At 43.0% G+C, this 14,745-nt stretch overlaps 2 protein-coding genes across 4 annotated transcripts in view; one reads left to right on the top strand and one right to left on the bottom strand.

Annotated features, from left to right (window-relative positions):
• Window positions 1-249: 249 nt before the first annotated feature.
• The window catches only part of LOC118364511 (transmembrane protein 79-like), a 25,074-nt gene continuing 10,578 nt past the window's right edge, over window positions 250-14,745 (bottom strand). Inside the window, exons 1-5 of one of the 2 annotated variants that reach the window (XM_035746105.2) lie at window positions 4,057-4,198; window positions 2,674-3,511; window positions 2,261-2,455; window positions 1,927-2,143; window positions 250-1,733 (exon numbers count right to left, since the gene is read on the bottom strand). In XM_035746105.2, coding sequence (XP_035601998.1) covers window positions 1,532-1,733; window positions 1,927-2,143; window positions 2,261-2,455; window positions 2,674-3,367 — 1,308 coding nt within the window. In that variant the 5' untranslated portion in view covers window positions 3,368-3,511; window positions 4,057-4,198 and the 3' untranslated portion in view covers window positions 250-1,531. Of the gene's footprint in view, window positions 1,734-1,926; window positions 2,144-2,260; window positions 2,456-2,673; window positions 3,512-4,056; window positions 4,199-14,745 lie in introns of those variants that run through there. The other variant, XM_035746106.2, reaches the window with a different exon arrangement.
• The window catches only part of LOC118364512 (death-associated protein kinase 2-like), a 13,854-nt gene continuing 9,618 nt past the window's right edge, over window positions 10,510-14,745 (top strand). The window contains exons 1-2 of one of the 2 annotated variants that reach the window (XM_035746108.2): window positions 10,510-10,973; window positions 13,890-14,018. The gene's annotated coding sequence lies outside the window, so the exon portion shown is untranslated. The remainder of the gene's footprint in view (window positions 10,974-13,889; window positions 14,019-14,745) is intronic. The other variant, XM_035746107.2, reaches the window with a different exon arrangement.

Genomic DNA, 14,745 nt, shown 5'->3' with positions numbered 1-14,745 from the left:
GCACCCTTTCAGTTTGTTTACCAACTCGTAGTAGAAGAAAATGTACTTCTTCAAAATGGAGATGGCCTCAATGGCACAGGGCATGCTCTCACAAAGCCAAAATCTGACCGATACAATGTTGCGTCCTCTAACGATCTCTATGTAATTACGAGTTGGAGGGGTGTTAAAGTGGTTTTCTCCCAGTCGTTTGTGATAAATACCACCTTCCACTTGGTTACGAACACAGCAATAACAGTCTGAAAACAGGTGCCCATTTCAAACAACTACCTTAAATGCTTGTTAATTTTTATTGGTCACTAAAAGGCTTTCAAACCAATAAATGTCAGCTTCACAAATGAAAGGCCAATAAAAACATCACTTGTTCAGTATAATTGATCATTGAGTCATAAATTATTTAAAAATATGATAGACATTAAATAGACTCTACACTTTGTTTCAGACCGTAAATGTACCTTGAAATGTAGAAAGAAATCAGCGTAGTTATACATTTTATAAAGTAGATGCCTGAACTGTACAAATCAGATTTCATACATAACATTTTAAAATACAGTAACAACTCCATTCACAATCACCCTTACAGGGCTGTGCTGTATTGTGAAAGGATTAGTTCAGAGACAAAGGCACTTGTTGGACTGGTTGCTTTCTATAAGGTCACTGCCATTTTGGGGGAGGCACAAAATGTCATGCAATCCACATTCTCCAATTGTGAAATGGTTCTCAATGTCAAAATCTTTATACTAAATCAATTATTTTTCAATGATTTGTGAGCTGTTATGACATTGCTTATGTGGGGACGTCCTTCATACAGTCATGAAGATGAGACAAAATGTCCACTCAGTAGTCGATTACTTTTTCACAGAACATGATTTTATGATTGGTTATATTGAACATTTTCAAGAGGAAATTGACTAAGAGGTCTAGAGCAAGTCTCAGTTTCTCTATAAACGCCCCAAATGTAAATGCAATTGTTATTAGCTTGAAATACCAGATTCATAACCAAATGCAATACAGTAGATTACAGGATGCCTCAAGTGCAGATATACTTGTCAAACCAAACAGTATAGTTCAGCAAACTATTTGTCTGCAGCAGGCCAAGCTAGATATGAGGAAAACAGTGGTTTGGTTATTTTCAAAACTTCCCCAAGTGGCACAATTCTGTGTGGATCTACAAACTATTTGCAGCGAGACAATTGTGATTTCAAAATGATTCCATGGTATTTAACTGTCATGCTGTCAATTAGCAGACCTTTTACTGAATACATTCTACTGTTTCACTAAAGTGACGGTATAATGCCATGCAAAATGTATTATTACGTAGACGGCCTTTCTCCAATAACGGTTTGTACATGCTCTATCACTGACTACCACTGCCCAGTCTATTCTACACATCATCAGTGTGGTTTAAACACACTAGCACGATCCACTACCGTTTACATAGTAACCCTTTGAAAGTTAAATTCCACCAGTAGGTAAAACAAATCCTGTTCCTCTTCCCCATCCTTTTCATTCCTTCGGTCTTTACTCCATTCCCCTATCCCCAGAACCTCTGGCGGGAGGCTGGGGGTTGGTCTTGTTGGTGAACCACATCCTGGTCGAAGATGGTGCCCCCAGCGTCCATGGTGAAGATGAAGTAAAGATTGGCACCCAGCATGGCCACGGTGGGCAGGAAGGACAGACCGAAGCCAAAGCCCCGAACACTGCTGCCCAGTGCAGCTGCCACCCAGTACATCAGCCTGTTGGCACAGAGGAGAGATGGACATTAGACAGATGCAGTCATTTCTATAGTCTGCCCAGACTGTATTAAATTGAGATCACATGTCATATAGGGTTATGACTGACTGGGCGCTGAAATTGGACAATAGATTTCACTGCATCTCTCTGGGTTATGTGACAAAATAAACATTTTTTTGTTGCATGTTTCTTTACCTGCCAAAGGCGAAGATGATAGTGAGCAAGGGCACCAGTTTGAGCAGGTCCTGGCTCAGGTAGGGCGCCATTACGGCCAGCTGCAGGAAGTAGAGCAGGAAGAGGGTGACGGAGTCATCCACATAGCGCCGGTGCACACCCACCTCCCTGGCCTCCACCTCACACAGCGGCTTCACATTCCCCAACCGCATCCTGGAGACACCCAGCACCAACCAGCCTGGGAGGACAACACAAGCGTTAGCTTGTGATGTTAGTGTTGTTCAACCCACCTTGCTGTTCACACCGGCATAATTCTGGTAAAGAACATATGCTGAATGACCAATGAGCCACTCACCCAGTATGATGGGCACCACAGCGAAGACAGAGCAGCGCAGTGTGTAGACCAGCCTGAGGGGGGCACTGTCCAGCAGTGGGGCATCAAAAGGCAGGAAGACATAACCCCCCCACACTAGGAGGGGGAAAATTAGAGCTGCAGTGAACACAGACACCCCCACTTTGAGAGCATCCCGGTTGGCACAGTCACACCCATCTGGAGGGGAGAGGAAAGGAGAGACTATTAGTCGTTCTACCCTCTGAAGTAAAGGTAAAATAAGGGAGGAGTGGAAGGATGAATTTGCACTCGCAAATCTATTTGAGCAGAGCCACAGTGGCTGAATGAACAAGGGAGAGAAGAGCAAAGAGAAAGACGGAGAGAAAGAGGTTGGAGGCCAAAAGACAGAAAGGTCACATGTTAGTGCATCTCTTTACATTTTGAGGACCCCGCCTCCACTGGCCAGTCGTGGTAGTAGCCATCATGTGGGGTTCCCTGGGGAACGAGGAGGAGATTCTTCTCTGCGTCCACATCCCAGAATGACTCCCTTTCTCTGGGAGATGTCGGAGCACTAGAGGAGTGTAAGATGGTGACAGATGGGTTGAAGACCTGTGCTGCCTTCTCAGGCAAAGAGTTCATACCATCTTCCACCTCTATCTCTACCTGCACCTTCTTCCCTCTCTTACACAGCCCTGGGTGCTGCACCTCTCTCTCCATCCATTCTTCCCCCGTTCTCATTCTCTCCACTCCCAAACCCAGCCTTTTCTCGCTCTCCATCCGGCCTCCTCCTTCTTGAAGAGAGGTGCACATGGAGTGCACGCTCCTCCTCTCTCCCTCAGGGTCATCTCCCTTTCCCCTTCCCTTATCTTCTTTCACAGTCAATGCACTTCCGTTCTTTGTTGCTTTCTCTACATCCCTGTCACCCGGCCATTGCAGAGTGGTAGGCTCCAATTTAGCAGAGCTAACCATTTCGTCTTCCTCCACCACTCCCTCCCTTCCCTTTTCCAATTCTTCAATCACCTTCTCCCCCTCTGCTCCCCATGTTGGGGTTTGGGGTGCAGCAGTCACCCCGCTGGTTTTGGAGGGGCTGTCTTCTAGCAGCTCCAGGTTTGACCGTAGGATCTCAGACATAGTTTTATGTTTAGGTATTTAATGTCTCCAGACTTCGTCAGTGAGTCTGTGCTTGATTGAGTGTTTTGACTGAAGTCACATCACATTGTCTGTTTCCTTCTTTGTGTCCCAGCTCTATTGGTTTGATGGTAAACAGCTCTTCACCTACAAAGTAAAGTACATTTTACAGAGTGCACATTCTGTAGGTCATACATGTCTTCCCACGCAAGAGATGATGCCCCAAAACCGATAAGCTGTAACTCCAGACAGCATTCTGGTGTCATTAATCATCAAACAATAGTCTAAGGTTGAAAATTTTCCACGACAGGTAAGGTAAGCCAAGACCGATAAAACAAGTAGAATCCCTTCCTGTCCGTTGCAAACAAAGCTCCGCCCAATGCATCTCATTATGGCCTGTGCTGTTTGAGTAGTCTTAAGAAAATAAAAAGGCCCCATTTACGCATGAATACCAAAGAAAATACGCTTGCAATATAAAACATACAAATAGCGTTGTAAAGTTCCCCGAATGTGTTCACTTTCCAGACAAACGTAGTACGCAGACCTTCAAAGCGCACTCCATATCACAACACGGAAGTTTCTCATACCAGCGCACTAGATAAAATGTTGGACTTTCCGACTCACGTAAGAAGACTGCTAGCTATACAAAGCTGGAAAATACAAATGAAAATATATAAAAATGTAAAACTCACCCAACCTCAGGGTTTATCAAACAACGAGTTTGGGGATTTTATTGAATGTCTCTGACATCGTTTTTCCACTTCTATTGTTATTGTGCAACTGCTTTTCAGTGGGTGGAAATTCAGGTGTGGCCAGGTAAATTATTAAAGGGTATGTTCCTAAAAAAACATTAAAGGGAAAGTACGATAGGAATATTTAGGTCCTATCGTACTTGTCCTTTAATGTCTTTTAGAAACACCCTTTAATAAATTAATTATTTAATTTAATAATTTAATGTACAAAAAAAACAGCAACATGTGTATTTCAAGTAGTCTTATATGTGACTTTCTTGGGGTGAAAATAATTAGTGAGAAATTGTGGATATAGCATACAGTAAATGTTTTGTTTCGTTATGTGGTTGTTAAGATATTGCATTGGTGTGTATTAACTATCTTACTATCTTATCTCACTTTGTTGGTTACCCTTTCTTGGATCTATTTCCAAAAGCAATATTGGTTGAAACACAGCCCTGTCACTGACGGAATGAAGTATAGATGAACAGAGAAATCAACATGTTGGTGTTATCTACAAGAGGCCTATCATATATCCTCAGTAGATGTTATATATTTAGTTGCCTAGCATTTAAAGATAGAGTTGTGGTCGGATTTACCAAATGGAGGGCAGGAGAGAGCTTTGTACGTAACTCTGCGTGTGGAGTACAGTGATCTAGACTTTTTTCCCCTCTGGTTGCACATTTAACATGTTGATAGAAATTTGGTAGAACTGAGTTAAGTTTCCCTTCATTAAAGTCTCCCGCCAGTAGGAGCGCCGCCTCTGGGTGAGGGGTTTCCTGTTTGCTTATTTCCTTAAACAGCTGACTGAGTGCGGTCAATTTATAAAAATTTATTCCAGAATGTTATGAAGGGTGATCAGATGAATTACAATTATTTGGCTTCCGGGTTGGATGCGCGCGGTGTTAAGAAGCAGTGCGGCTTGGTTGGGTTGTGTATCGGAGGACGCATGACTTTCGACCTTCGTCTCTCCCGAGCCCGTACGGGAGTTGTAGCGATGAGACAAGATAGTAGCCAGTAGGACCTCTACACCAGGCGGTGTCAGAGGAAGGCACAAAAAAAGAGGAATTTGCAATTAATTGTAATTCATTGGATCACTCTTCATAACATTCTGGAGTATATGCAAATTGCCATCATACAAACTGAGGCAGCAGACTAATATTTGTCATTCTCAAAACTTTTGGCCATGACTGTACATACCCCAACCAGAAGCCATAGGTTACAGGCAACATTCGCACTGAGAAAGGGTAGAGCTGCCACTTTCAAAGTGCGGGACTCTAACCCGGAAGTTTACAAGAAATCCTGCTCTGCCCTGCGACGAACCATCAAACAGGCAAAACGTCAATACAGGGCTAAGATTGAATAATACTACACCGGCTCCGATGCTCGTCTTATGTGGCAGCGCTTGCAAACTATTACAGACTACAAAGGGAAGCACAGCCACGAGCTGCCCAGTGACACGAGCCTACCAGACGAGCTAAATCACTTCTATGCTTGCTTCGAGGCAAGCGACACTGAGGGATGCATGAGAGCATCAGCTGTTCCGGACAACTTTGTGATCACGCTCTCCGTAGCCGACGTGAGTAAGACCTTTAAACAGGTCAACATACACAAGGCTGGGGGCCAGACTGATTACCAGGACGTGTGCTCCGGGCATGTGCTGACCAACTGGCAGGTGTATTCACTGACATGTTCAACATGTCTCTGATTGAGTCTGTAATATCAACATGTTTCAAGCAGACCACCATAGTCCCTGTGCCCAAGAACCCAAAGGCAACCTGCCTAAATGACTACAGACCCGTAGCACTCACGTCCGTAGCCATGAAGTGCTTTGAAAGGCTGGTAATGGCTCACATCAACACCATTATCCCAGATACCATAGACCCACTCCAATTTGCATGCCGCTCAAACAGATCCACAGATGATGCAATCTCTATTGCACTCCACACTGCTCTTTCCCACCTAGACAAAAGGAACACTTATGTGAGAATGCTATTTATTAGTTTACAGCTCATTGTTCAATACCATAGTATCCTCAAAGCTGATCACTAAGCTAAGGATCTTGGGACCAAACACCTCCCTCTGCAACTGGATCCTGGTCTTCCTGACGGGCCGCCCCCAGGTGGTGAGGGTAGTTAGCAACACATCTGCCACGCTGATCCTCAACACTGGAACTCCACAGGGGTGCGTGCCCTCCAGCACTCCCTCTTCACCCACAACTACATAGCCAGGCACGACTCCAACATCATCATTAAGTTTGCTGACGACGCCTGATCACTGACAATGACGAGACAGCCTATAGGGAGGAGGTCAGAGACGTGGCCGGGTGGTGCCAGAATAACAACCTATCCCTCAATGTAACCAAGACTGAGGAGATGATTGTGGACTACAGGAAAAGGAGGACCAAGCACGACCCCATTCTCATCGACAGGGCTGTAGTGGAGCAGGTTAAGAGCTTCAAGTTCCTTGGTGTCCACATCAATCAACAAACTAGAATGGTCCAAACATACCAAGACAGTCGTGAAGAGGGCACGACAAAGCCTATTCCCCCTCAGGAAACTAAAAATATTTGGCATGAAACATCGAGAGCATTCTGACTGGTTGCATGACTGCCTGGTACGGCAATTGCTCGGCCTCTGACCGCAAGGCACTACAGAGGGTAGTGCGTATGGCCCAGTACATCACTGGGGCTAAGCTGCCTGCCATCCAGGACCTCTACACCAGGCGGTGTCAGAGGAAGGCCCTAAAAATTGTCAAAGACCCCAGCCACCCCAGTCATAGACTGCTCTCTCTACTACCGCATGGCAAGCGGTACCGGAGTGCCAAGTCTAGGACAAAAAGGCTTCTGAACAGTTTTACCCCCAAGCCATAAGACTCCTGAACAGGAATGATCACAAATGGCTACCCGGACTATTGCATTGTGTGCCCCCCCTCTTTTACGCTGCTGCTCCTCTCTGTTCATCATACTATGCATAGTCACTTTAACTATACATTAATGTACATACTACCTCATTTGGGCTGACCAACCAGTGCTCCCGCACATTGGCTAACCGGACTATCTGCATTGTGTCTCGCCACCCACCAACCCCTCTTTACGCTACTGCTACTCTCTGTTCATCATATTATGCATAGTCACTTTAACCATATCTACATGTACATACTACCTCAATCAGCCTGACTAACCGGTGTCTGTATGTAGCCTCTCTACTTTTATAGCCTCGCTACTGTATATAGCCTTTATATAGCCTATATAGCCTGTATATAGCCTCTTTTTACTGTTGTTTTGTTTACTTAACTATTGTTCACCTAACACATTTTTTGCACTATTGGACTATTGGTTAGAGCCTGTAAGTAAGCATTTCACTGTAAGATCTACACCTGTTGTATTCGGCGCACGTGACAAATAAACTTTGATTTGATTTCTATAGCTCCCCCCAAAAAATGTACAACGATGGTAGAGTCCCAAGATGGAGGCGCGGTGTCTTCAAAACAGTGCCCCCTGTCAGTCATCTAGTGTATATTTAAATCATTGTTTGACCCATGTCTCCACTCAAGGCTTGCAGAAAAAAGTTGTCTGGTATGAGTGTTATGAAAGGTAAGATTAATTAACTAAATGCCATGCGATTTCAGATCAAATTTACAGGCTACATTATAGCAGTGCACAGAGGGGCCTGTTCCAAAATCAAGGTATTTTGGTCATATACTGGGAATACTAATGTTCATGTGTGGTGCTGTGGAGTAGAAACCATACTGACTACTCTTCTGAATAGGCTATAATACCTGAAAGACTCACACAATTCCATTTGGGCACTGTGTCAATGATGAAATGTAATTCTCTCAACTTGAGAAGCATATAGTCTACTCTACCACAGTGTGTATCCTCTTATGTTTGTCAAGCACTTCCATCCAGGAACGACACTTTTATAACAGCTTTTGTTTATTTTCCTAGGGTTTCCTAGGGGAGGGTTGGCTTGTATATTTCACCTCTCCTCTTTCGCCTTATTTGGTGCAATGAAACTGTTTCCGAGAGAGATGATTATAGACAGAGCTGAGGTCCTCGAGAACAGCCCAGGGATATTTTAGGCCTAGCCTACCTGTAGGCAGGGTTGAGGAGTAATTGATTACATCATCAGTTACATGTAATCTGATTACAAAAAACAGCTGTTATCAGTGACGTTAACTGCAAAATTTTTGTAATTGTTTTGTATTAGAGTTGTACTATTTGCACCGTAGTTGTATACGCAGAGCATCATGGGTAATGTGTGTTGAGATGAGCACGTTCATATAAATTGTTGAACTGAATTCCGTTTTCCTTATCGTCACTATTGAGTTGTTATAAACATGTGGTTATGAAACCCACGAGACATAACAATAATCAGATTACAAATACTTTTGAAAAACTAGATGATTACTTCTTGGATTACTTTTCAATTCAGAAATTATGCACTGAAAAAAATGCACAAGTGTAAGTTTGTTCCACCTGAGCAAGTGTGAACAAATGATGTATATTATAAACCCTCGATTGCTGATATTATGTATTGGCCATTGAAAGGCTTTGAAGCAACCGTTCGGCCATATTGGCACTGCCCTGTAAGACCAGTCCTACATAGGAATGAATGGAATTCTAAAGTATTTAAATTAAATGTTTTATTTTATGTTATTGTGGGGACATTATTTCATTTTCTATTTTATTTAACCCTTATTTTACTAGGTAAATTGACTGAGAACATGTTCTCATTTTACAGCAATGAGCTGGGGAATAGTTAAAGGTCATTGAGGGGATAAATGAGCCAATTGGAAGCTGGGGATGATTAGGTGGCCATGATGGTATGAAAGCCAGATAGTAACATTAGTCATCTCTAAAAATTATACTTTAAAGATGTCCTACGGGGGTTTTTAAAAAACTTTTACTGTTGAAAAGCAACATCCCAAGTATAATTACAGTAAAGTACACACACTAAAGGGGGAAAAAATGATTAGTGGTGCAGCAGTCTAAGGCACTGCATCGCCGTTCCTGAGGCATCACTACAGACGCGGGTTTGATCCCGGGCTATGTCGCAACCGGTAGCGAGAGACGCATGACACGGCGCACAATTGGCCCAGTGTCGTCCGGGTTAGGGGAGGGTTTGGCCGGTCAGGATGTCATTGTCCCATCCCGCTCTAGCAACCCCTTATGGCAGGTCAAGGGCATTCACGCTGACTTCAGTCGCAAGTTGTATGGTGATTCCTCTGACACATTGGTGCGGCTGGCTTCTGGGTTAAGCGGGCAGTGTGTCAAGAAGCAGTTTGGCTTGGCAGGGTTGTGTTTTGGAGGACGTACGGCTCTCGACGTTCGCCTCTCCTGATTCCGTACGGGAGATGCAGCGATGGGACAAGACTGTAACAACCAATTGGATATCACTGAAAGGGGTAAAAAAAAAAAAAATCAAGGAGTTGGTCTGCTGGGAATCCGTGATATCGTCAGCCTCCCACTTGCTTGAGGAACAATAGAGCAGCAGTAGAGAACCAAAGAGGAAAGGTCCACCCCCCCCCCACTTGTGTCATGTCTTTACTTACCTCGACCACCTATTGAGATTTGTCTTTTGTTAAATAAATCAGGTGGGAAATGAGGTGAAACTGAGATATTAATATATATATGTTTAGCTCACATAATATAATTTCAAATAAAATTTTATCGGTCACATACACATGGTTAGCAGATTTTATTGTGAGTGTAGCAAAATGCTTGTGCTTCTAGTTCCGACAGTGCAGCAATATTTAACAAGTAATATCTAACAATTACACAACAAATACCTAATACACACAAATCTAAGTAAAGGAATGCAATAAGAATACATAAATATTTGGAATATATAAATATTTGGATGAGCAATGTTAGAGCGGCATAGGCTAAAATGCAAAAGATAGTATAGAATACAGTATATACATATGCGATGAGTAATGCAAGATATGTAAACGTTATTAAAGTGGCCTTATTCATGCATTAAGGCGTGTGTAATAGAATAAAGAGGCAAAAACGAATGTGGACATTAATAAATGCATTTCTTTAGCTTCCAAAATACAAAATATTATTTCTCAATGGTGGGGGTCCAAGATGGAGGCATGGTGGCTTCAACACAGCGCCCCTATCAGTCATCTAGTGTTCGTGTATGTGATCATCTGACCAAAAGTCAGAGACACCGCTATGATGACACACCAAATGTGTTTGATGGATCCTTTTGGTATTCTTCTAATGCCTCTTAATGGCAAACTGAAAGTAGCCTAATTAGATTAAGTTACTGAGTATGGGTAATCAAAAATTACGTTATTGATTACAATGTTGGACAGGTAACTAGTAACTAACGGATTACATTTAGAAAGTTACCTACCCAACCTTGCCTTTAGGGTACTTTTTTTTATACCACATCACACAATAGGCTACAACTCCAGTGTACTGTGCAGTAGGCCGATTTGCAAATTGCACGCAACATATCCAAGAAATTGGATTGTACTAGACTAATCAGTGGATTGATTCAGGGCCACCACAGTCACCTTTTATAGTCTACAGGAATATTGATGTGGTTTAAAAATGTAAAAGTATGCGAGGGCTTGCTATGGTGTATATGTCGCGTATCTCTAGCTCCCCTGTAGGCTTGGGTAACCAAAGAGCATTGAAATAAAGGGAGCCGTCGAACTAGTCTGGCTACTACTCTCTCCCCGGTACGGAAACCGGTTGCTGTCAGAATACGGCACAACCTAATTATTTAATTTCAAGGGAGACACATTTACTTTAAATTCGGGAGTTCGTAAAGCCTACTACACAGGCGAAGAAGTAGAAAGTTGTGACACGACCAACCTCACATCAAAGCGGCGCCCGAGATTATCGTGAATTTATTTGGGTGAGTAGTTTTAACTATAACCACCGCCTACAGACTTTTTCCTCAAACCCAAAATCCGTTTATTTGAATAGGCCTATTTATGAGGAGCCATTTCCCTCTTGCCTGTCTGTTGGTTCCAACTGATGGAGATCAAGCGATGTTGGCCATTTATTTTGTTATTTAGGGATGTGTAATGTCATATTGTATACAAAACCCATGGACGCAGCTGTTACAATGTTACAAATTACGCATCAACTTTTCAAGCCTGCAACAAGTGACAATGGATGATGGATGCCACGTTAGACTATCTTTCACACACAAGTGGCCAAAGCATCCACCTCTCCCTCTTCATGTAAATTCTCACTATTGTTTGATATAAATAACCCACTTCTCATTCATGCAGCATCTCTCAATCTCTCTCTGTCTTTCTTTTTCTCTCTTTTTCTAGTTGTCTTGTGGAACATAGATTTGGTGATACCCTATCTGTGTCCTAATCTCTGGGGCTATACAGATGCCATATCTTAATTTGATCATCCTGTTGTTACATGAATGTTCCTGGACAACAGGAAATGCAAACATGTAGTGTATTCAATGCTTAGAAAGGCTTCTAAAGTTTGTCATTTCCACTTAAAAATGTCAGACTTGATTTGCCTTAATGAGAAAAGTAATCAACCACAGGAGTTTGGTTGACACTTAATTGGGGAGGACAGGCTCGTGGTAATGGCTTGAGCGGAATCTGTGGAATGGTATCAAATAGATTAAACACATGGTTTCCATGTGCTTGATGCCATTCCATTTGCTTCGTTCCAGACATTATTATTAGCCGTCCTCCCCTCAGCAGCCTCCTGTGGTATCAACCCCTACAAAAAAAATGTCCATTGATTATAATCCACATAACAATTCACATTTCCTGTTGCTCCAGGATGATTTTCCTGTTGTGTGAAACTGGCTCAAATGAAGATACAGCATCTGTATATGTTTTCCATTTGGACGGTCAGTCCTTGACAATGGATGTACTGGAGTAGACGTTTTAATAGTGTTACAGTAGTCTAGTGGACCAGAATGGGTCATGCATATGATATGCAGTCAAATACACATGCACATACACAGTCACACGCACACAGAGTCACAAGTTCACACACAAATTAACTTTAAGGCACACCTGTTAATTGAAATGCATTACGGGTGACTACCTCAAAACTATGAAATAACACATGGAATCATGTAATAACCAAAAAACCAAATCAAAATATATTTTACATTTGAGATAATTCAAAGTAGCCACCCATTGCCTTGATGACAGCTTTGCACACTCTAGTGATTCTCTCAACCAGCTTCACCTTGAATGCTTTTCAAACAGTCTTGAAGGAGTTCCCACATATGCTGAGGACTTGTTGGCTGCTTTTTCTTCACTCTACGGTCCAACTCATCCCAAACCATCTCAAGTGGGTTGAGGTCAGGTGATTGTGGACGTCATCTGATGCAGCACTCCATCACTCTCCTTGGTCAAATAGCCCTTACACAGCCTGGAGGTGTGTTTTGGGTCATTGTACTGTTGAAAAATAAATGATAGTCCCACTACGCGTAAACCAGATGGGATGGCATATCGCTGCAGAATGCTGTGGTAACCATGCTGGTTAAGTGTGCCTTGTATTCTAAATAAATCAGACTGTCACCAGCAAAGCACCCCCACACCAGCACACCTCCTCCTCCATGCTTCACGGTGGGAACCACACATGGGGAGAGCATCTGTTCATCTACACTGTGTCTCGCAAAGACATGGCAGTTGGAACCGGAAATCTCAAATTTGGGCTCACCAGACCAAGTACAGATTTCCACCGGCCTAATGTCCATTGCTCGTGTTTCTTGGTCCGAGAAAGTATCTTCTTATTATTGGTGTCCTTTAGTAGTGGTTTCTTTGCAGCCAATTTGACCATGAAGGCCTGATTCACGCAGTCTCCTCTGAACAGTTGATGTCTGATACTTGAACTCTGTGAAGCATTTATTTGGGCTGCAATCTGAGGTGCATTTAACTCTAACTTATCCTCTGCAGCAGTGATAACTCTGGGTTTTCCTTTCATGTGACAGTCCTCATGAGGGCCAGTTTCATCATAGCGCTTGATGGTTATTGCGACTGCACTTGAAGAAACTTTCAAAGTTCTTGAAGTTTTCCCGATTGACTGACCTTCATGTCTTAAAGTAATGATGGACTGTTGTTTCTCTTTGCTTATTTGAGCTGTTCTTGCCATAATATGGAATTGGTATTTTACCAAATAGGGCTATCTTCCTTATAACACCCATACCTTGTCACAACACAACTGATTGTATCATTAAGAAGGAAATTCTACAAATTAACTTTTAACAAGGCACACCTGTTAATTGAAATGCATTCCAGGTGACTACCTCATGAAGCTGGTTGAGAGAATGCCAAGTGTGTGCAAAGCTGTCATTAAACGCAAAGGGTGGCTACTTTGAAGAATCTCAAATCTCAAATATATTTTGATTTGTTTAACACATTTTTCGGCTCCCGGGTGCGCAGCCGTCTAAGGCACTGAATCTCAGTGCTTGAGGCGTCACTACAGACACCCTGGTTCGAATCCAGGCTGTATCACAACCGGCCATGATTGGGAGTGCCATAGGGTGGTGCACAATTGACCTAGCGTCGCCCAGGTTTGGTGTAGGCCGTCGTAAATAACTATTTGTTCTGAACTGTCTTGCCTAGTTAAATAATAAATACAAATAAATTACTACATGATTCCATGTGTGTGTGTGTGTGTGTGTGTGTGTGTGTGTGTGTGTGTGTGTGTGTGTGTGTGTGTGTGTGGGGGGGGGCAGAGCTCAGAATAGAAGTGTGTCACAAAACAAACAACACTTCCCAATGATAGGGAAGAACTGAACTAAATAGTGTGTGATAATGACATGCAGGTGTGTGAACAGGTGATCAGAATTCAGGTGCTTGGGATCTGGAGAGTGAGCTGCGTTCAGGAGATCTAGGTGTTTGAGAGTGTGAGCTGGAAAGTGGGCTGGAAAGTGAGCTGTGTGCAGGCGATCTACGTGGTTGAGAGTGTGAGTTGGAAGCAGACGTTACAACATGTCACATGTCCTGCCATTGTCTTGCAACAAAGACACAAACACCCTGTCATCACACTCTTCTCTTTTCAAACTAGCACACATACAGACACGTTGTCATTTCACACATGTATGCATGCACACCACACAGACACACGCATCCTGTTTTTTTTTACCATATTTTTCCCAATTTGCATCAATGTATATTGTCAGAAAGACATTTAGACAGATAAACACACAGGTGCGAGCTCACACACAACACGCAGATACACACACATAGACAGAAAAGCCCATAGCCGCAGGAAAGTGTTTGGGGGTGCTGAATTACAGGCAATATTCTCACTGGGCTAAAGGCCAGGGTTAACGCTTACAAGGAACGGGACACTGACATGGACGCATACAAGAAAGGCCGATATGACCTCTGACGAGACATCAAACATGCAAAAGAACAATATAGTAGGAATCCTATTACACCGGCTCCAACTCTCATTTTATGTGGCAGGGCTTGACGATAATGGATTACAAAAGGAAATCCAGCAATGAGTTGCCCAGCGATGCAGAACTCACAAACGAGCAAAATGCCTTTTATGCTTTGAGGGAATATAACATGGTGCCTTGCATGAAAGCCCCTGTTTTTAGGATTACTGTGTGATCTTGCACTCCATGGCCCATGTGAGCACGGGTTTAACAATCACAAGGCCTCCTGCCAGACATAATACCAGGG

This window comes from Oncorhynchus keta, chromosome 31 (genome assembly GCF_023373465.1).
Source record: "Oncorhynchus keta strain PuntledgeMale-10-30-2019 chromosome 31, Oket_V2, whole genome shotgun sequence".
In the NCBI taxonomy this organism is placed as follows: domain Eukaryota; kingdom Metazoa; phylum Chordata; class Actinopteri; order Salmoniformes; family Salmonidae; genus Oncorhynchus; species Oncorhynchus keta.
The sequence above is the reverse complement of the archived record's forward strand: the minus strand, read 5'-3'. Positions and strand labels throughout refer to the sequence as shown.